This window comes from Aulonocara stuartgranti (genome assembly GCF_965226115.1).
Source record: "Aulonocara stuartgranti genome assembly, chromosome: 20".
Lineage (NCBI taxonomy): Eukaryota > Metazoa > Chordata > Actinopteri > Cichliformes > Cichlidae > Aulonocara > Aulonocara stuartgranti.
The window spans coordinates 15,630,575-15,653,639 of NC_138956.1; the positions used below are offsets into that span (position 1 = coordinate 15,630,575).

General features: G+C 40.5%; 1 protein-coding gene across 1 annotated transcript in view; it reads right to left on the bottom strand.

Moving 5' to 3' along the window:
- lamb2l (laminin, beta 2-like) overlaps positions 1–15,708 on the bottom strand; it is a 65,509-nt gene extending 49,801 nt beyond the window's left edge. Inside the window, exons 1-2 of the mRNA XM_082518437.1 lie at positions 15,401–15,708; positions 3,735–3,790 (exon numbers count right to left, since the gene is read on the bottom strand). Coding sequence (XP_082374563.1) covers positions 3,735–3,765 — 31 coding nt within the window. The 5' untranslated portion in view covers positions 3,766–3,790; positions 15,401–15,708. The remainder of the gene's footprint in view (positions 1–3,734; positions 3,791–15,400) is intronic.
- Between the last annotated feature and the right edge of the window lie 7,357 nt (positions 15,709–23,065).

Genomic DNA, 23,065 nt, shown 5'->3' on the forward strand with positions numbered 1-23,065 from the left:
AGTGTGTGTATTGTTGAGGACTTTTTTTTAATACTGTATATCTATTTGCAAATGCATTTATACTCACAGTACCCACAATTACTGTGTGACTGTGGCTGATTGCATTGAAGCATCTTATTATAATGATTGCAGTGTTTAGTACCAACTTCACCAGTTATTTTGGTCTCTTGTAGATAATTCCCATCTTCATAACTGCCTTCTATTAATATAATTAGGTGACAAATAATACACCTGTGTAGTGCCTACCTTTATACTTAAAACTTACACTATCAAAAATGACAGAGTAGTTGTAAAACAGCTAACTGAGCTAACTTAGTACAGAAGCAGAACTAGTGAAGAATATGAATGATCTTCTCATTGAATCTGACAGCAGACTCATCTCTGTGCTTGTCCCGTTAGACATTCAATACTGCTGACCACAATATTCTACTACAGAGATGGATTTAAAGGAATTCAGTAGTCTGAATCATATCCATGTAATAGACTCCAATTTGTGCATGCACATTCTTACACATGCACAGAAGTTAGTCAACAAGTTACACAGGAGTCTGTGCTGGGACCACTTCCATTTACATTACACAATGCTTCCCTTAGGCAATATTATCAGAACCCATAGGATACATGTTCTTTGCTATGCAGATGATACCCAGCTTATATCGATGAAGCCAGATGATACAAACCAATCAGTTAAACTGCAGCAATGTGTCAAATACATAAAGATCTGTATGATCTCTAATTTCCTGCTTCTAAATGAACACAAAATCAAAAGAGGGGCGATTGCACAAAAATTCTAGAATCGCATTAGCAGACATGAGCATGGGTTGACCTGGGGTTGTGAAGTACTTTTATTGCACCATGTTCATTCACTCATAAGCTGCCGTAACATGAATCAAATGGCTGAATTGTCACCTCAGCTTGCAGTCAAGTTCTATAAAGTCTTGCTAATGACCTACTCATTTTATTCAGGTGTGTTTCAGGACACCAGCCCTCGAGGACTGGAGTTTGACACCCCTGCTCTACGGGATCAGTGCTGACAGCGTCACAGTTGGGATCAGTCAAGGATCCTGTTCTGCTATGAATAAGCTGGCCATTTTAAGTGGCTGTATTTGTACGAAATGTCAAACTGGCTGCAAGTTTTATCCAACCATTTTAAATTTTCCATACTTGATCAACAGTTTGTATGGACTATATTGCGATCAGTAAAAAACAGTCTCTTGGGAAATAACAATTGAATAAGGGGGACATGTTCATAGAGAAGAGTAGATATACTGCAGGAGAAGAATGGAGGACTCGTAGCGGCTTGGAAACAGGCTGGTGGCAGCAATTCTAAGCATCTGTACCATCTGTGTATGCATCACTTATGTCTATGCATCTAACACCAGGAATGTTTTCTGTCATGAATAACATTTTCCTCATGTTCCTGCATTCCTGCTATAAGGCTGTATTCAAGTGGATGGTGTGGGTTTCATTGCCATGTGCCAGTGCTACATATAATCACATGGAGGCAAACCAGCTGCTGTTTGTGCGAGGCACATTCTTTACCTGGCTGTTTTTTGACACTCAGTATTCTTGTAAAAAGAACTACAGTAGGTTTTTTTTTCCTTGATGCAAATTTGTTGGTCCTCTCAAAAGATTACAATCAACATTCTACATTTCACCAGAATATATTAGATTCTTGGAATGGGAGGGTATCACTTAATTAAGACCGACAGGATAGTAAATGGAAAGTCAGTGAGGTGGCTGCAGCTTTAGTTCCTTTTAAATATAAATGTTTAACCAGTTTTGCTTTTCAGAGCTTCTTTCCTGGCAAGAAATAAATTTTTTCGAGAACAGCCTTCTTGTCAAGGTTCTTGCTTTGAGTAAAGTGAGTAAAGTGTACCTCCTTTTATGTCCTTTTTATTATTATTATTATTATATAGCTGCACTTGAAGAACTGCTCATTTACTTCATCTCCTTTATCTTTTTTCCCACTGGGAAAAAAGTGCTTTGTGTGTGGAGGGCATGATGAAGAATGGAGTGAATGGAGTGAATACAAAGAAGACAGTTAATGGTAAAATATATGTATGTAATAAATATATGCAAAGATATATGAAAAAACAGAGCTTGAAAGTCAGCAACAACATCAAGTTCTAAACTTGCTTCATCTCCTGGAAGCACACTCACTAACTGTTGCAGGATATTTAATGCAGAGGTCAGACATATTTACATATACCTTTATATATTTACACAATATTTACAAATATTAAAATATGAAAGGTTTTAAGTAAATTATCATCCATCCTAGATATTCAATGACTGTTAAACTGATCCTTCCATGCTTTCATTTATTCACAAATATGTATCACCAGATGAAGCAAAGTTCATGCTCATTATTATTAAAGTTTAGTTTCTGACCCTGCACGTATGAATGGTTCCTTCCTCCAGTTAATAATCAACATAGAGACTGACCCAGATACCTGAGAATAGGCGAGTTAGGAATGGCAAGCATAAAATATGTAATCAGTCTTTATTGTCATGTGTGTGAGTGGCTAAAAATATATAACAATTTCCCTTTAACTTATAAAAGTACAGCATAACTAACCAGGGGGTAAATCTTACAAGTGAAATGGTGGCTATGCTCTTGTGTGGCCCTAAAAAGTATCGCACAACCGTACTATTAGGCCTGCAAGTCCTCTGATTTAGCTCTCCTGTCAGTGGCCTATCATTCCACAAATACCATCATGGCAGATTTCAGGAATCTTTTTAAATTTAATTCTAAACAAACATCTCAAAGAATTTTCCCTCAGAGAAGGAATTCATCCTAAGTGTACACTGAAGATTATGTTGTCTATTCTGAACCTGCGGTTCTGGTGTTAAATTTACTCAGAATATGACAATAGAGGAAATATTTTAATGCCTAAGGCATCGGCTGTTACAATAAGAAGTGAGTTTACTTTATAAAGGACCTATGAGGAAGTGGCATGCAGTGACTTTACAGAAAGACTTGCAGAGACAATTGCCCCAGCCCCATTCTCCCCATACACACAAAAACACATTTCTCCACTATTTACCTATTTAACAAGATAAACTAGATGAGATTAAAACATACCATGAACAGACAGTCAATCTTACAACAACTTATGTCTGAAAGACCTTGAGGAGAGTGAACATAAGCAGTCCTAATATGCCAGGACAGGGGCTCAGGAACAGTAATGACCAACTAATGTCAGTTCTCACAGTCATCTTCAATTTGTTGCTGGACCACTGTTGTACCTTCCTGCTTTAAGACTGCTGGCATCAAAAACCCACAGTCACTCATCTCAATGACTACTGCCCCACAGTGTTCCTTTTATGATGACGTGCTTTGAGAGACACATTGTCTCCAGCCTCCCTCCTGCATTTGACCCACTACAGTTTGCATACCGCTCAAATCACTTTACGGCAGATGCCATCTCCTCTGTAATACAACAGAGCCAAGCACATCTGGATGATAAAAACACAAACATGCAGATGCTGTATTACAATCAAAGGGCTCGTTGTCAACTTCAGGAGCGGCCAGGGCGGTAACACCACTCCTTATCAACAGCATGATAGTGGAGATGGTAACAAGTTCCTGGGAGTAGATGTAATAAACACTCTGTCCTGGTCACTGCACACCGGAGCTCTTGCTAAGAGAGCTCAGTACTTATTACACAGGTCGAGGAATTTGTTCACCCCACAGAAAAAGACTAAACACATGTCTGACTTCTACTCACCCAGCATGAGGAGGCTCAGATGAACATTCATGATGGACAACAGGCTGTCTCTTTGCCTGTAACACACATAAATAATTTGTGAGAGAACGAAATCAATAAAACATTTAGGCCACAGTAAAACACCACAATACACAGAGGCATTGTTTGTCCATAAACTAGAGTATTAACCACTGTCAGTCAAGGCAGGTGGTAGAGTCCCTTACAGATCTTAACAATGGTCTTGGCTGGTTGGAGTAATTACTCAGTGCTGTGGTAACAGCTGATGTTACAACACAACCTCCAGGCTTTGCTGTGATGTAGTAGTATGGGAAAGATAGATGGTCTTGACTGAAAAGAACCAACCAGTGTCTACATTGCTCATGTTAGATAGTCTGAAATGTTACTCTGAGATAAGTAAAAGTGGTTATCAAAAAGGCAAGAGGACCAGAATAAATGAAAAGACTAAGTGTATTTAGAAAGCATGTCACATCCTTGATTTCTTTCGCCCTACATAAACCTACTTAGTTAAGAGGGAGACAGATTTTATTGCCCCACAAAGGTTTTCAATATGAAAGAATTGCCCAGAAAGCTCAACTTTGCTTGCTTGCTAATCCAGGAGATACTTTTTGTGCATGTGAAAAATATCAAAGGATACAAAAAGTTTATTGATCTCTAAAGAAAAAAAGTATCAAGTTTTCTGTATTGGTAGAGAAAATTTCTACTATGTGCGGTCTGTTTCTCATGATAAACAAAATGTAAAAAGAGACTGTCTGCAGGGTTTCTTTGTTATATGCATATCGTTTTAGAACAGTTTAGCTGCTGCCTAAATGCAAACTTTTTGCCTTTATTAAGACATCCATGCAGAGAGACATAAAGGGAGAAGACACACAATAAACAACCTGGGATAAATTTGAACCAGGGCCTCTGCAGTAGCCTTACTACTCAACTTGGTGAGCTAGATTGTAAAGAAAATAGTATACTTATTATTTATAACTGCAATAATAATTTGCTTCATGCACTACCAGAATTTTACATGTGACACTATTTACTGTCTAGACGATGGAACTGGTAGGATGCTCAAGTAAAAAATGGAAACACAAAATGCTGGATTTTTATCTATAATACAAAAAAATCTATTTGTTTTACACGTTTTGTTTAAAATCAAGAGCATATAAACTAGTTATTAATGCAGAAGGCATACAGTCATCTTTCCATCAATCACATAACTTCATGGGCTTACAACAAAGGTAAGATGGATGTGCTTCTTTTTTTTTCAAAAACAAAAAAGTCCCAAAAACACTAGATCCCTGTTAGTGAGGGGCCACTTACTGCACAGTCTAAGAGTGGGAAGATCTGCAAAGAATCATAATGCCTGTTTGCCACCGCAGAGTTGCAAAGAGGTATTTTGTCAATCAGTAATATTATATTTAACCCATCCAAGATCTACATGGAAGGATGAAGATGACAATAAACAGTTTTGATCAAAACTACATTCTAGCAAAAGCCATTTGGTAAGAGTTAAAACAAAGAAAAAAAAACAACCTGTAGCACTAATCTTAAATTTTAACAGCTACATGATTAAAAGTTTACAGTTTAGACACAAGTGGCCCACATGAGTGGCGACAGCACGAGGTTGCCTTTTAATCTGAACTCTTTGCCACAAGCTACAGAAATACCCAAAATATATTCAGAGTTTAGCTGATATTACACAAATGAAAAACCTATCTTAAAAAAATAACAACAAAAACACAACTGTGTAATATTCATGATGAATCCAACTAACTGAGAGCAGCCTTGTACTCACACAGCCATGGGTCACCTCACTCTGCTCTGCACAGCGTGGTCAGAATTGCTCACTGGAGGCCAACCTGCTTGACAGTGCGTAGATTCCTGTATTCCAGTGCACGTGTTCAAGCCTTGGACCCCAATGTGTACATTTCCGCATGCATGCACATGTGCAGTGTGTATGTGCGGCAAAATGTGTAAAACAAACTTGAAAGTGCAACCGACGGCAGCGATGTAAAAACACAGGGAACGCCACCGGCCAATTGGAACGCAACGTGTCTGAGGGACCCCCTTCATTCCACTCGTCCCTCCCACTTCCTCTTTTTTGCTCTCCCTCCAGCCCGTCACTAGGGCACTGGGGTGAATGGGCAGCTATTCTTATTCTAATTTCACTGTCACTCTACAGGCCACTGCCTGAAAGAAGGGAATGGTCTCCAGGCTTTTGGAATGCACCACCCCTTTCTTCTGGACACTTGGAAGAGTGAATGGTGAGAGAGGAAGATGAGGGCAGAGAAAAAGAGCGAGAGGGACAGTTCAATGAGGAAGAGGAAGACGAGAGGATGATGGAAGAGGAGGGAAAATTTAATGTCAAAAATAAGGAAAATAATGACAAAAGAAACTGAGAAGAGTGGTACCGGCAGTCTGATCAGTTTAGCTTAATACAAACTAGGCGACTCTATAACAGCATTTTAATGGAAGTTAGAAAGAAGAACGACGCAGAAGATGAATTTTCCACATCTACTCTGATCAGCCCTGTCTCTGCATTAAATTATAACAAGTCCACCAAAATACTGAAGAGCAAATTTTAGAGGAAATTTTCTATGGTAGAAATCCCAAATATTCAGGTCAGGTGCTGTACAAACTAAATGACTAAATAACATAAAAGAGACCGACTAAATCTCTTCAAAGTATAAAGGAAACATCTTTGGGATTAATTTTGTTTTTTTCATTAATGTGACTACAAACCAAATGAAATTAACCCGTGTGTCATTTTGGACATGTGACAATAAAGGCTATACAAACTTCTTTTGGCGACCAGAGGGGTTGCCCCTGTTTGACATAAAAAAAATGTTAGTTTATGATATGTATGCATTGGTTTCACTTTTCAAACCTGTAAGCAGCATTCACCCATCCATCCACAGATGCAGCTGTCAATCCAGCTGTCAGGGCGAAAGGACAGGTTGTCAATCTGTTGCACTGCTAATTAGCTCCTTGCTTTAGCTCGATATTTAGCAGGAAAGATAACACCGTGCCAATAATCTTCTTCTCATCAACAATTTACCAGAAAGAGGATTATTTTATTCTAAAAATAAAGTTTAATTTATATTTTAAAACAAGACTACTTGTATAATCACAAAATTGCATGTGCTGAGAATTTGTTGTTCCTTTTTTATCCTAACCACTGAAAAAATAAAGGATTTGAAAATAAAACTGAGCTGAAGCATAAGCATAAGGTCAAAGAGTTCAATTCCATTCAAATCACAGAAGTGACTCTGCTGCTGTGAATAGATTAGCAAAGAGAAAGGTGCATGAAGATGCATGATAGCACGCATGTGCATTTGAAATGAGTGTGTGTGGGTCATGTGCATGCATACATCAGCGTAACTTTGTGCTGAACATTGTGGGGGGGGGGGGGGGGGGGTGTCACCATCTCTGTCTAAATAAATAAATAAATAAATCTGGGTAAATTCCCAGATGATTAAACATGCAACTATTTTGCTGGTAATACCTGAGATGAGTAAAGAAAATCAACAGCCTATTTATGCATATATGGGGTTATATTGGTTGGGTCTGATTATTGGGAGGGGGGTCATAACCCCCCTAACCCATCTGAAAATTACGCCCCTGCATGCATGTGTGTGATTCAGGCGCGACAACTTAAAAGCTGCAGCACAGAACAAAGCAGCTTTCACAATCACAGCTCTCTGCTGATGTGACCTTTCACCTCTCCTAAAAGAGCGAGATACGTCTCAACACACAGTAAGCACGTACGTGGCAAGTGTAACTAGTAGTGACTTCAATGCGGTTTCTTAATCTGCTGTAAGAGTTCATAAATCAATTACTGAAAACTTCAACTACAATTCTACAAACATCTGAGAATTTGATCCCCTTGAAAATAAATGCAACATATTATTCAGGGTCAGAAACTAAGACACTACTTTCACAGAACTAAAGAAAAAAGAGCAGATCAAAAATTAAAAAGAATTGCAAGTATGCCTCTAACACTCTAGCCTGCAGCTCTTTTTAACGTATATCTTGCAATCCTCTTGTAATCCAACTATGCGGGTGTCTGGGTGTTAGACAAAACTACAGTAAAATAAATCAGATTGGCAACTTAGGGGTTGACAGTGGTTTCAGCTGCATGTACAGACATTTTCAGACTTTCATCATTTTATTCATTTTTTAAATTTTTATATAGGTCAAAGTGTCCCAGTTTTAGGCTGTAAGTAGCAAGCTCTTATGGATGTATTTAAATATAAGAAAAACATTGTTATGAATATGCAAGCAATAGGAACTGAACCTGGAACTCTTCTTAAAGTAGACAAATAAGACAATGATCATCACACTTAGAGGTCTTTGGTTAGGTTTCACTGCAGGCAGTCAAAGACCTTGAGCAAAGACTTTGGCACAGACGAGCACACAATCTCTACAATAGGACAGATAAGACGGACCCTGCAGAAAGTTCAGTGCCACCACTATAACTCCTGCATAGCGGTCGGACAAAGCCAAGGAATCTCTACACTCAAGTCCAAACAAACCCAGGTTCCCATATCCTTGAAAACCATAACATGATAAGCCTGACTCTGTGCGTGTGTGTGTCTGTGAGTTTGTGTACACATGAAATGAAGGCCGAACTACTGAAATCACTGCTGCCAACACACTGCAGCTTGAGGCACTGTTGTTAACATGCTGTAAAACAAGGTTGGGCTGAAAATGGGATCAGATCATTTCCTGGAGGAAGTTTACTTTCCAACAGGCAGGTGACTCGATATTTATGGTACCGTAGTATAGACAACCCATAGACAACCCATTTCTGCAATGTTATAGTCGTCTAAAGCAGGACAATAAAACAAAAAAAGCAGCAGAGGGCCTTGAACATAATTTATATAATTTATTGATAAGAAAATGTCACCTTTTTTTACCCAGCTGTCTTAGCAAGAGGCAGCGTACACCCTGGACAAGTCACCAGTCACAGGGCTAACACCCATTCGCACCTGTGGGCAATTTAACATTTCCAACTAACCTAACCTCACTAAGTGCATGTCTTTGGACCCAGAGAGAACCCACACAAACAGACGCCGGCCTGATGGTGGAATTGAACTGAGGACCTTCATGCTTTAAGGTAACAGTGCTAATAACCAGGGTTACTCATCAAATACTGAATTATGGTGGGTCTGTGGGATCAAATAAAGAAATTATGACCACTTATACCTAGAATTACTGACATAACTTTGACCCCGTATAAATGAATATAAAACCACCTCTGATGGAGCGTGAAGAACTAATCCGAGCAAATAAAGAGTGAAATCCAGAGCAGAACAAACAAACTTCAGGTCTCAGCAAGAGCGCTTTGGAGGTGAACATGCTTGAATTAAACATCTGCGGGAAATCTACATCCTCACTTACGTTGTAAATGGAAACTGCTCCCACCCCTACACCGCAACCCCCCACGCCATTCAAGCTGCTGTGGGATACCTGGGGCAATCCACAGTGTGATTCCATATCTTGGGAAGTACATGTGAGCCCAAGCAGAAGGTTACAGCGTGGGGTTTTATATATCGCCTTTATTTTAGAGCAACTAATGTCACACATTATGCCAGACTATTTTTAAACTTTTTCAGTGTTCTTCTTCTGTAATAATTACTTTATTTAGCTGTCTTAGTTACTGTTTTTGTTATTTGTTACACCCTGTTTATTAGTTTATTCAAATGTGTATTTTAACTTTTTTTTAATATCTGTAATCAAATTATCTAAATCATTTATAAAAACTAAAAACCATACATACTTTTGTTTGGTCAAATCTCAATTAAAATTTAAAATTAGATGAAAATTAACGATTTCTTCAAGAAATTACTTCTCTGCCATTACTTCGGTTGCTGTAGAGCGGGCTCAAATGACCTGGAATCCTGTTAAGTTCTACTTACATTAATGGTATCCATCCATCATCTTTATTATGGTGCTGGCATCTATCCCAGTTAGGGAAAACCCTAGACAGGTTCCCAGTCTGTAGCAGGGCTCAGAGAGACTGACAGGCATTCATGCTGGCATTCACACCGTCTGTCATTTTAGAATCACTGATTAATCTAACCCTCTGCATGCCTTCAGGCTGTGGGAGAAAGACAGAGTAACACCTACATAGTAATCTATTATATTGTAGGAAATGTTTTTCAGGAAGGAATTACAAGTAATCTATTTCACACCATGCCCCTCAGACTTTAAAACTTTAGGAAAGATCTCCTATTTGGGATGGGACACAACATATTTGATTATAAAAGAGTGTATGGAAGAAGCTGTTTCTGAATTCTGAAAATCTGCAATCAGAAAAGATCTACAAGAAAGAGACAGATATTTAACAATTTTTGGAACTACAACTGTAACATGCTTCATAACTATACAATATAGACAAATACACATTACATATATAGCAGCTTAACTTTTTTCCCTAAATTTGTACAAATTCACTTCCTCTAATGATACTGACTAAATGTTTAGAGCAAAGAACTGAGACAAGATTGAAACCACCCTTGAATTAGTCTAATGTACAGTGATGTTCCGTATGAAAATGAAGGATACAAGCTATAAAAAATACAAGGTTAAATAAGAGCATAACGCAACAAAACATACAGACATTTTATTAAAAATGTGAAAGTCCATTGCTGGAATACACACAATATATTAATAGAATCCTTGTCCAAAAATACACCAAATCACTTTGTGTATGTAGGAATCAAATAAGATCATGTCTTTCCATTTTGTTAATACTGGTTCAATCCCACTCATTATACATGAAAGCCTTTTTGCACTGAACTGCAAGACATGAGTCATATTGGTCATAAATTACTTTAACATCCCTTAAAGCCACAATAACTGTGTCTCCTCAGATCAAATTAAGCCTATGTTGAAGTCACTGTGAAGTTATTTGGAGCACATCTTTCAAAATGCAACACATTTTAAAAGCCTACAGGAAAAGTTTGTTTGTTTGTTTATAATAAGGACACGATTAAATCTTACCCTTTAAGGAAATTAACTTAATATTTAGATTAATAGAATGAGCTGGGTTTTCTATTACCATATAGCTGGAGGTGAGTTAACAATTCCAGCTTTATAGATGAGCGGCCTTAAATGCCTCAGCCCTTCTCAGTCAATGTTCGCCCCTTTATTTCAGAGCATCTGGTGCTCACTGACCTCATTTAAGCCTCTATTGCTTCAGTCTCACGTTATAACATGTTATAACAATTGTATGCACCAATTGCTCACACAGAACACCTTCAAAGTAAACAGTTCAGTTAAAGAAAAACTGCCTTCAAACGACTTTCAAAACCACTGCATAAATCATCAGATCATCACCCCGGGAGCCAAAGGAAATCTCATAATGCTGTCTGGACAGTTGGCGCGTTTTATACAGTAAAGAAAAGATCACAATCAAAGACAGTTTTATCCAGATTTTCTCTGCTGCTTGACACAAGCATGAAATAAAGCACACCCAATACTGCCTACTGCTTGGCTTACATTTGCTCCACACCACCTGTGTACACACAGACACACAATGGGAAGTGTGAACGTGCAATCCCCTTCAAAACACAACCGATACATTTTGTTTTTTCTCTCTAAACAATCGAGCAACATTCTGCATCAGATCACCTGAAATGAGCATTATCGTTCAAAGTCTTTGGTGTTTTACCATATAAAGCAAAATAAACTCAAAGGGACATGCCTGTCTGACAAGCCTGACAAAAACTCACGCAAGGGCATGACCAAACAGTAGCGAGTGAGGAGCTCCTGCAGCGCGTTGCAGACACATGCGAACGAACGTAGTCGTGTTTGGACTAGAAAAACCGAGGATTAGTTGGCGCAAGGTGGAGATGAACAGGGCAGCTGTGAGGTTGTGGCTCAGCATTAACACCTTTGTAGTAGTGCCTATAGAGATAACCGAGAGAGTGCTGCAGTTCACTAGACAACAGTGTTACCTGTGAACTATTAGAAGTGCAGTGTCACATATTAATGTACCTCCGACTTCTGTCAGCCTTGGCTAGCTAACACAATGCATGGAATTCCAACAACAAAGGCTAGCCATGCAGATAATGCAAAATTACCAGATCTGTATCACTTATTGTAATAATTTTTCTTCCACAGCTTCTTGTGTGGCTCATTGGCATCTACATTTTTTGCACATAAAAGTGCAAAAAAAGGTTTTTATTATATTACAATATTTGAAATTCCTATTGTTCTGTTGGACTGACTAAGAGCACAGAAGCCCTATTTATAGGTTTGTATTAAGGAACAAAAGCAAACAAAAGTAATCTAACGTGACACTTTATTAGATACTCCTTACTAGTATGAGTTGGACAACCTTTTGTTTTCGGAACTGCCCCTTTGTCTTCGTGGCGCAGGTGCTGGAAAATCCTTGATGTATTTGCAAATACTGAGATGACAGCGTCTGCAGATTTGTGGGCTGGCGGTCATGATTTGCCACATCCCAAAGGTTCTCTGTTAGATTGAGGCCTGGTGACTACAGTGAACCCATTGTAATGTTCAAGAACCCAGTTTAAGATGATTTGAAACAGCCATCAGAAGAACGGTACAAATTGGTCATAAAAACATTGCTGACTCACTTGGTGAAGTTTTGTTTCTTCACCTTGCAAATCTACTGGATTTATACCATTTTTACACCACTTTTTTTTTCAACTGAACAAACCAAAGGTCTTTGCTATTTCTTTGATGGATAGTCATTCATTTTTAGACTTTTAGTGATTTTTTTTCTTTGCATTATCCTCCCATTACTTTTCATATTCATATACAAGTTCCTCTTTGAAATGATGACCCAGTTCTCTGTTAAATGAACCATGTGTGAGTTCTTTTATGAAAGAACTAGGGCTGTTGTCATGCTCCTCAGCCTTTGATCCAATGTTTTATGTTTTTGGTGTTTCAAGTTCTGTATAGATATTTAGTATTAAATATCTTCAGTTTGAGTCTTATTTACTTTCACCTCTTTATATTCCCTCAGTGTTTCACGCCTTTTCATTCTGTGTCATTTCCTGTGTTTAGTTCTATCTGCACTCTTCTGTCAGTTATTGCTCCTCAAGTCCTTATTATTTTGATTCTTGTCATTACACTGCAAATAACAAGTTCAGTTGCACAACAGCCATATTAGTATATAAGAAACAGCATAGACACCACATTGTCACCAGTGCTACAATGTAACAACTAAGTGAGGCTGACTGAGGCAGGGTTTTTGCCATGCTGGATTCTGTCATGGGTATCCCAGCTGTTCCTGCAACCTTGCATGTCCAGAACAGTAACACCTCTGATCTGATGATTCTTGGTGGCAATAAAACTAGACAGAAGTACTGAGATGAGTTTCTTCAGTCTGCACTTGTGCCTTTTCTGTGGCAACACCCCTACCTGCAAATGTTTCATTACCACACTCCCAAAGTAGCATCAGCCTTTCTGGAAGAAGCATATCCAGTGTCTTTGCCAATACTTAGTCTAAATATATCTCCTACTGAACACTACTTTAGACATGCTGGGTTGATGTGTCCATCAGAGGCAGCCATAACCAATGATGACTGCACAGCTGGAGGCTGCAATCATCCTGGAATCAACCAGGTCATCAACCAGTGAGTGTATGCCAAAGTGTTGGTCTACAAAATCCCTTAAAAATACAAACTTCATATTCTATTTTTAACTAGTACACCATCAGCCAAAGCAGATAGCAAATATATGTTTCTCTTACATGTCTTGGTTTACCACTATAGCTCCGAGTAGCTCATGGATCCTTTTAACCCTTAGTTAGAGTTGTAAATAGAAGTAGGGTGACAGGCCAGGTACTAACCTGATTAAAACTACACTAAGCCTATAAGAGCCATGGGACCCTGTGCCTCCAAACACAGCCAATACCAGGATAAGCTGATGAAAAGAAATTAATGCTAAAAAGCATTTTTTGAATTACAAGGAACAATATGTCAAGGGCAGTAATTTAAATGCTTTTTTCTTGATATGAACAGATAAAAAAGAAGTCTTTATATAATTACTCTGTACGGCCTTACAATAAATAACAAACCCATCAAAATACAGAGACAAGAAGATTAACAATAAACATGGTAACAGAATCAGGTACTAACAGACAGATGAGACAGAGGAGGGACAGCCAAGGAAAAACTGGGGAGATTAAAATAACAACAAACCACAGCTCAATTAATCTCTTTGCTTCTTTATGATACAATATTACTATGAGACTACTGTAAACAATGGAATCACTCACTTTAAGAAACTGTGCCATGGCACAGTTTTCTTTTTAATTATTTTTCACTTCCTTGAGCACTATTATGAAGGGCCAGTACCAACAAATATATTTGTCAAGCTCCTGAAATGTAACTGTCAAACACCGTCTTTTCTTCTTTATATGACCTCTGTAGCTGTAACAAATGTTTGACCACATTATTTTAGATGCTGAATATGAGCTCTGCTCCGCATTAATCTTAGCTGCTGGTTAATCTGGCAGGAATGTGTGCAAGAGTGTCAGAAATCTGCCTCCCAGCCATAAGAAAACTTGTGGTGTCAGTGAGAAAGCATGTCCACACATCCATCACTTTACAGGACACACAAGCTCATATTCATCAAAGTCATAATAGAAATATATACATTCCCCTATGGCGATCAAATATTCTCAAAATATGCTTTCCAATTTAATGATAAAAAAAAATGATATGAACACATTTTTTTCTGTGCTATGACTAGTCAAGGTGTGCTTGTTCAGGTTTTTCCCAGGTATGCTGCCATATCCATATCTAGGACTTGGCACCGATTTTACACAGGATGTCTTTCATGGAGCAAACATTTATCTGGGCTTGGAAGCAGCACTAGAACAGCACTAGCTTGTGGCCTCCTAAGGTCACCTGACATGACAACTAATACCTTGCGGTGTGTGTGTGTGTGTGTGTGTGTGTGTGTGTGTGTGTGTGTGTGTGATTGAATGAATGACACTTGAAAGTACTTTAAGCACTTGACTGCGAAGAAAGACACTATAGAAGTACCAGTTATAAGTGAATCAAACTTTGGATGCACACTCTTCTATGCACGTTTAAATCAGATATAATAGAGCAGAGAGAAACTATTTTTCCTACGAAAAAATGTCAAACAACCTCCAGTGTCTAGATACATATTATCATATTATCTAAGTGAATGTTAACAGGGATTTTGCTGCACTTGCTTTAGCGTCACCAATAAAAACCCATATAAAAATCCAGCCTCAAACATGAAACACAAAACGCAGTTGGATCATTTTTAGGGGTTATACCTACAGTAGCAGTTGTAGTAGTCAACAGTTTCTGGCTACATGTATCTACAAGGTGCAGAAAAGTTCATTCATTTATAGATTCTTTTAATTCCTTTGATTTTATTCTCACTACGTAATCATTAACGCAAGCTAAGCGCTAACAAAGATTAATTAGCCTTAGCATAAAAGCAGTCTTCAATGTCACATTTTAGCCCCTACATGGGTTTTACTACTGCAGCACCTGGGCTACAGTAATAAGACAAGGTTTATATAAACTTGCTCTTCAGCAAACAGAGGAGCATAAGCTCACTGTAACAGTATGACATTGGTGGTTGTGAGTTATTGGATTTCACTGAGGAGTTTCCTTACAGAAAAGTTTTGAAAGACAAAAATTAACACAGCTCACCTGCCCCGAAGCTTTCTGCTGGCTCTGTTCGCTCCTTCACACACACACACACACACACACACACACACACATACAGAGCTAAACTAAATTTCTTTCGTTTTCTTTCACTCAGACTCACACAGACACACACACACTCTCTCTCTCTCTAACAGAGCTCGTCCCGCAGCGGCTCGATGCACTGCCTGTGTGAGTTCGGTCCTCGGTCCTGACGAGGTACGGCGGCGCGCTCAGCCCCGCCAGGGGGAGGTGTCAGGCAGTCCCAGGTAAGAAGGAGCAGGTAGAGTTCGTTCACAGAGCCCGACCACGCCCGCAGAGACCAAGGCCACAGGCAAAGTTCTATACTTTAACTCTCAGTGTTGAAAAGTGTTGAACTTCCTGCAGTGAGAGGTCAAACTTGCTCAAGAGAAAGCAAGCAAAAAAAAAAAGTTGGAGTGAAAATGTTTACTGTTTATTTACTTATGGATTCCACGTGGATTTCAGATTTAAACTCCAGTATTTTTTGGAGGGAAGTGGTTTGCTTTAACACATACTCTAGTGCACAACTCTTGGTGTCACTTATTTATGTGGAATATGGAGCTCTTTCCAGCTCTCACCCTTTCATACTGTAGACTATTTATGTTTGTCTTTTTTCACTTTCCTCAAAGAGCAAATCCATTTATGTTTCATATAAGTGGGACTTTTCATACAAGCTTGACTAAAATGTCAATGTTCATTTAAATAGCCTTGTTGGAAAAAATATGCTTTTGGTACAGCCTTTTTCAAGTGTGTGTTCCAATATGTTTCTGAGGCCTCACCAGACAGTGAGCATATATTTGATCAATATACAAAAATGCTCATGTGGCTTTTTTTTTTGTTTTTGGTGCATGAGCGTCACATACTATATTCTTTTTTAATAAAGGAAACAAATCACAGAATATACAGGGAGTGCAGAATTATTAGGCAAATGAGTATTTTGTCCACATCATCCTCTTCATGCATGTTGTCTTACTCCAAGCTGTATAGGCTCGAAAGCCTACTACCAATTAAGCATATTAGGTGATGTGCATCTCTGTAATGAGAAGGGGTGTGGTCTAATGACATCAACACCCTATATCAGGTGTGCATAATTATTAGGCAACGTCCTTTCCTTTGGCAAAATGGGTCAAAAGAAGGACTTGACAGGCTCAGAAAAGTCAAAAATAGTGAGATATCTTGCAGAGGGATGCAGCAGTCTCAAAATTGCAAAGCTTCTGAAGCGTGATCATCGAACAATCAAGCGTTTCATTCAAAATAGTCAACAGGGTCGCAAGAAGCGTGTGGAAAAACCAAGGCGCAAAATAACTGCCCATGAACTGAGAAAAGTCAAGCGTGCAGCTGCCAAGATGCCACTTGCCACCAGTTTGGCCATATTTCAGAGCTGCAACATCACTGGAGTGCCCAAAAGCACAAGGTGTGCAATACTCAGAGACATGGCCAAGGTAAGAAAGGCTGAAAGACGACCACCACTGAACAAGACACACAAGCTGAAACGTCAAGACTGGGCCAAGAAATATCTCAAGACTGGTTTTTCTAAGGTTTTATGGACTGATGAATGTTATATTGGTTTCACTGGTAAAAATAAATAATTGAAATGGGTATATATTTGTTTTTGTTAAGTTGCCTAATAATTATGCACAGTAATAGTCACCTGCACACACAGATATCCCCCTAAAATAGCTAAAACTTAAAACAAACTAAAAACTACTTCCAAAAACATTCAGCTTTGATATTAATGAGTTTTTTGGGTTCATTGAGAACATGGTTGTTGTTCAATAATAAAATTATTCCTCAAAAATACAACTTGCCTTGCCTAATAATTCTGCACTCCCTGTATACATGCAAAATTAATGCTTTCCTTCTTATCACATGTTGCTCTAGCTTGCTTGAAAGGTGGAAGATAGTAAGATAGCTCATCACTGACAGGATTTGAACCACAGAAATTATCACGAGATGATGACAGTCTCAGTCACCAAAGTCATTATGTGGTGCCAGTGAAGTCAACTAATACATTTCATATCTCAAACCAGCAGCTGCCCAACACAGGAACTGTCTACTTCGCAAGAAGTGTGTCAGCATCTTTTGTGTATCAAGACCTGCTGATTTACTTTTTGTAGTTGTTGATGTTTTTTCTTCAGCCTATTTTGCTTTTTATTTGACCATTTTCATAAACATGTATGGATGGATGGTTGTTCAAAAACATGCATATAAACTAGAGTTTGAGAATGGCACATGTGATACATGTACCGCTTTGCGAGTCTAATTAAAAGCCACGAACGATAACAGGAGCAAAACTGATTAGAGGCTCATATTACTTATTACTGGAATAAGAAACATCAGACTGAAAATTCTAACATTTCAGGAATTTGCTATCTTACCAAGCAATGAAAAATGAATGTTTTATACATAAACTGGGTGGAAATAAAAGGATTGTAATGGAGAGAAGACTGCTGCTAATTCGTAGGAACAGCTCCAGCTGTGAGGGGTTATACATATGTAAATGCCCGCTTTTTCTCATGTAGTACACCAAATGTGCTATTTAAAGGCACTCATTTATATTACTGTTTTAAACCTTTCAAAGTAAATAAAGCATCATCTGCTACAACTTAATATCTAAAATGCATGGTGCTTGAACTGATGTTGAAATAAGGCCAGGTTGGGTTTGTTTAATATCACGTTGTACCACAAGATTGTTTAACCAGACATGTCATTAACAGTTCATTCCTACTTTCACTGTGGCTGTCTGCAAAAGGCAAACCCTCTTGAGGAAACAGGAGTAGCTTAAAAGTTAAACATAAGACACTTCAAGAAGTTGATCTATCTCAGATCGATAGGTACTGTTTGACTTTCCTAGCATGCGTGCCTTTGGACTGTGAGAGGAAGCCCAGACAGGTAGAGGGAGAGGTCACAGCCAAGAAGCAGCGAAGCAGTGCAGTGCTAACCAGTGCATTACCATAACACCCATGTCTTTTGCCACTAAATCAGTGCATTGCTTCCTGCTTATTTTCTCATCTACCATCCCATTCCCATCATTAATATATTTGTAAGAAGTGATGGATTCAGAGCCTATTTGCTAAACCTCATCTATATAATATGTGAGTTTTATGACTGAAATGTGTTTATACTGGATGAGATTAAACTGAGACTCAATGCAACGGAGAACAAAACAATGGGAAAGAGAACAGTACCTGTGGAGGTTGTACAAGCTAAAGTCCAGGAATGGCTGGAATGTATAATTATCAACAATACCAAATCTATTTCTTATACAAAGATGAAAGTAAGCTGAGGAGAAAAAGTTTTACTGTCTGTTATAAAGTACTGGTATACTCAAGCACTAAGAACAGTGGTCAACCAAAACTGAAACACAGTGAACTAAAGAAACAAAAAGTTAAAAACTTGAAAAGCTGAGGCAAGAAGCAAGGAGTGAGGTGAGAATCCTGAAAGTAGGGAAGACTGTAATTTTTTAGAGAAACAGCTGGATGTGGTTGACCCGATTGCTACACATAAAACGACTGGTTGAGCACCAGTATTACTGTCTTCCTCCCATTCTGCACATGCTTTGAGCTAATTTGTAGCTTGCAAGCATGAATGGTTGTACAGATGGTTTATAATGTGAAGATCCAGTCAGCTTTAGAGTGTTGGGAGTGAGAACGTTTTGTACACTGTTAGGTAATGAATATAGAGATGCACTATTACTCAACATCCTCCGTAGGGGAGGGAAACAAACACACTAAAAGTTTACTATACCACCGTGTACTGTTTTGTGGGAAGTTTTAAGGTTTGACAAAAACAATTAATTAAAAGCCTGCCTACATATGTCTCAGCTGAGTTAGATAAGCTGACAGCTGCCTTACAGCAGACAGCAGAAGGAAGAGGAGAGTAAGAAAAACAACACACCAATAAGGTATTTCAGCTTTTACTTTGTAAGTATGTAAATATGTACATAATGTGCTTGGTTAAAGATGACATTAGGTCATACAATCATAAACAAGAATGACTAAAGTCACACAATGACCTTTGATGCTAATTTAAGACAGTTACAGAATGGAATAGCGTTTTCTTCTCATTCAATATAACAATCACCATTTGTAGTGCAGGACAAAACTTAACATGACAGTCCCCTCTAGTGGTGATTCACAAGAGGTTGTTACATTCAAAATAAAAAGTTGAGGTGCATGTGAAGGTGAATGTGATAGAGAATAATATGATACACTTTAAATGTTTTATGATTTATATTAAAATCTGGTCTTTATCCATTTTTTTCCGTGTTGTAATAAATTAGTCACTGCACAGTGATTGCAGTGAAGTTCTGTCTGACTGTGAGAAGGTTGTAAAAAAATGTGTGTTACAAAATTAGGCGGATAAAGTACTATTTTCCAAAGAATGAATGGTAATTGACGGTCAGTGTCCCACCCCCTCTTTTTTTGGGCTTTCTTAAATAAAAACAACAACAACAACAACTCTTTTTCATCTATTTTGAACACATAACAATGAAAATAGTATGCAAAAGCATCCATTTGAAAAGCAAAACTTGACATTTAGCAAATCAGAGTAAACTAATTCTAGTGTAGCGTACACAAAATAAATGAAAAACAAATGATGGTGTGATGGACCGAGGTGAAAGAGCAGGAGTCGTCACAGGAATTATTAGAAAAATAGGGTTTTGTTTATTTAACCCAAAAATTATATCTACAAACGTAATAAATGTTCAGCTCATAAAAGAGGTCAAAGAAACAAAACTGAACTCAGGCAAAGCTCTGCAAACTTAACAAACCAAATGACTGCCCAAACAACCATAACTGACCTAAACATAAAATGACACACAAGGGTATATATAATTGCAGATCAGAACACTATGACACATGAGGGGTAACTAAACAAAACACAATCGTAAACAAACAATGCAGTACAGTCTGGTTTGTTAATAAACTAAAGATCAAACAAGAAAATCAAAACTACTGAACTCTAATTTCAAATATTTAATGAAGTACAAATACTTTGTTTTTAATTAAAGAAAATACACATTCTCCCCCTTCAGCAGGAAGTGGTGGTGTGGTCCAATTATCCCTCTTTGTATTGTAACGTTCACAAGAACCAGACGGTTGGGGTCTCAGTTTGTCCGTTTATTTGGCACATAAGCCAGCGGGTTGTTAACTCAGGGGGAAGCGCTCTTGAACTACACCTCTCTTCAGCCTGGCACACACACAGAACAACCAGGTCCCCCCCACCCCTTCCTGTACACCACAACCAAACATGAATCTTAAAGGAACAACAACAGTGTGCAGAGATCACCAACATGTCACTGTACAATAACACTTAACCATCGTTACACTGCCCCCCCAGCAATAAGTTCCTCGTCCCCGAGGGAACGACACAGTCTCTGAGGCGGGGTGGTAGCCTACGTTCCCTCCTTGACCTCCTGAGCCCCTGAGGTGGACGCGGAGCTTCGGGGCTTTGGGGTGGAGAGTCCGAGGGAGGGGAACGCAGCCCCGGTCGGGGGTCCCTCTGAGCAGGGTCACGGACGCTCTGTACACGTCCCTCTGGAAAGGAGGGGAGGGACTGCCCTCTGTAGGGGGCCATCCGGTCTCTGTGCAGCGCTACTATCCTCCCCCTAGGAGGCAACTGCACCCTGTAAACAACCTCCCCTACTCGCTCTAGGACGCTGCAAGGCCCCACCCAGCTGCTATCCAGTTTAGGACACCGTCCCTTCTTCCTCTTTGGGCTGTAGACCCACACCAGCTCCCCAGCATGGAAGTGCCTCCCCTTAGTGGTGATGTCGTAATTCCTCTTTTGGCGCAGGCCTGCCTTCGCCAGCTGCTCTCGGGCGTAGGAATGTGCAGAATCCAGCCGGTCCTGCAGCTTCCTTGCGTAGTCCCGGCCCGGTGGTGCCTCTGGCGCGTCCGGGGGCTTCCCAAAAGCCAACTCTGCAGGAGTTCTCAGCTCTCTCCCTAACATGAGCAGGGCAGGCGTACATTGGGTGGAGTCCTGTACTGCCGACCTGTAGGCCATGAGGGTAAGGGGAAGATGGTAATCCCAGTCCCGTTGGTGTTCTGAGGTAAGGATGGCTAGCTGCTGGGCCAGCGTCCTGTTAAACCTTTCCACCAGCCCATCGCTTTGGGGGTGAAGTGGGGTGGTGCGGGTTTTCTTAGTCCCAAGGCGTTCACACATGGCAGCAAATACCTTGGACTCAAAGTTACGCCCCTGGTCACTGTGGAGGGTCTCTGCTGTTCCAAAGCGGCTGAACATCCCCTCCACTAATACATCAGCGACCGTCTCAGCCTCCTGATCTGGGATGGCGTATGCTTCCGGCCACTTGGTAAAATAGTCCATGGCCACAAGAACATAGCGGTTTCCTCTGTCTGTGCGAGGAAATGGGCCCATGACGTCCACAGCTACTCGCTCCATTGGGGCTCCTGCTGGTTGCTGCTGAAGCTGAGCCCGGGACTGGTCCTGTGGCCCTTTGTGTGAGGAACATGCATCACAGCTGCGGCAAAAGTCCTCCACGTCCCTCCGCTGTTGACCCCAGTAATAGCCCTGGCGGAGGCGGCGGAGAGTCTTGGAGACCCCAAAGTGGCCGGAGCCAGTGCTCCCATGGCAGGCTTCCAGCACAGCTGACCTCAGCGACCTTGGCACCACAACCTGCCACCTCTCCTCCCCCGTGGCAGGATCCTTCCAGGCACGCTCCAACACCCCCTCCTTCAGCCTGAGAGCTGCAAACTTGGCCCATAGCCCCCTGGTACAGATGGAAAACCCAGTGACCTCATCCCAAAGGGGTTGCTCCCCCTTCTCCAGCCACTGCAGGACCGGCAGCAGGTCCGTGTCTTGTTCCTGCCGTGCCCTCCACTCCGCTGCATCCACCATCAGAAGAGCCCTGCAGGCGAGCTGTGCTGCTCCGTCTATTGTCGTGAGTTCCCGCTCTATTTCCTCTCGCTTCTCACAGTAACGGCAGCCAGCTGCAGCACATGGGGGACGAGAGAGGGCGTCTGCGTTAGAATGGTGCGTCCCTGCTCTGTGCTCCACAGTGAAATTGAAGGCTTGGAGCTCCTCCAGCCAGCGAGCCACCTGTCCCTCTGGCTCCCTGAAAGACATCAGCCACTGAAGGGCAGCATGATCAGTTCTGATAACAAATGCTGTGCCGCACAGGTAGTACTTAAAGTGTCTCACCCCCGCCACCACAGCCAACAGCTCTCGTCGTGTGACACAGTAGCGCCGCTCACTCCTGTTCAGGACCCGGCTGAAGTACGCCACCACCTTCTCCCCTTCCGGCCCAACCTGCGACAACACCGCTCCCAGCCCCACATTACTTGCGTCAGTGTCCAGGACAAAAGGCAGGGCGGGGTCAGGGGGGGCAAGGACTGGAGACTCTGTCAGCGATCTGCGGAGGGTGTCGAACGCCTGCTGACAGTCCCGGGTCCAGATGAAGTCACGGTCCTTCTGCAGCAGGTGGAAGAGTGGTGCGGCTATGGAGGAAAAGCCCTTCACAAACCTCCTGTAATAAGACGCCAGTCCTAGGAAGCTTTTGAGCTGTTTCTGGTCTGCTGGTGTGGGCCACTCGGTAATGGTGTGAATTTTTTCCTCCAACGTGCTGATGCCCTCACGACCCAGCTTGTGGCCCAGAAACTCCACCTCCCTCCTCATGAAGTGGCACTT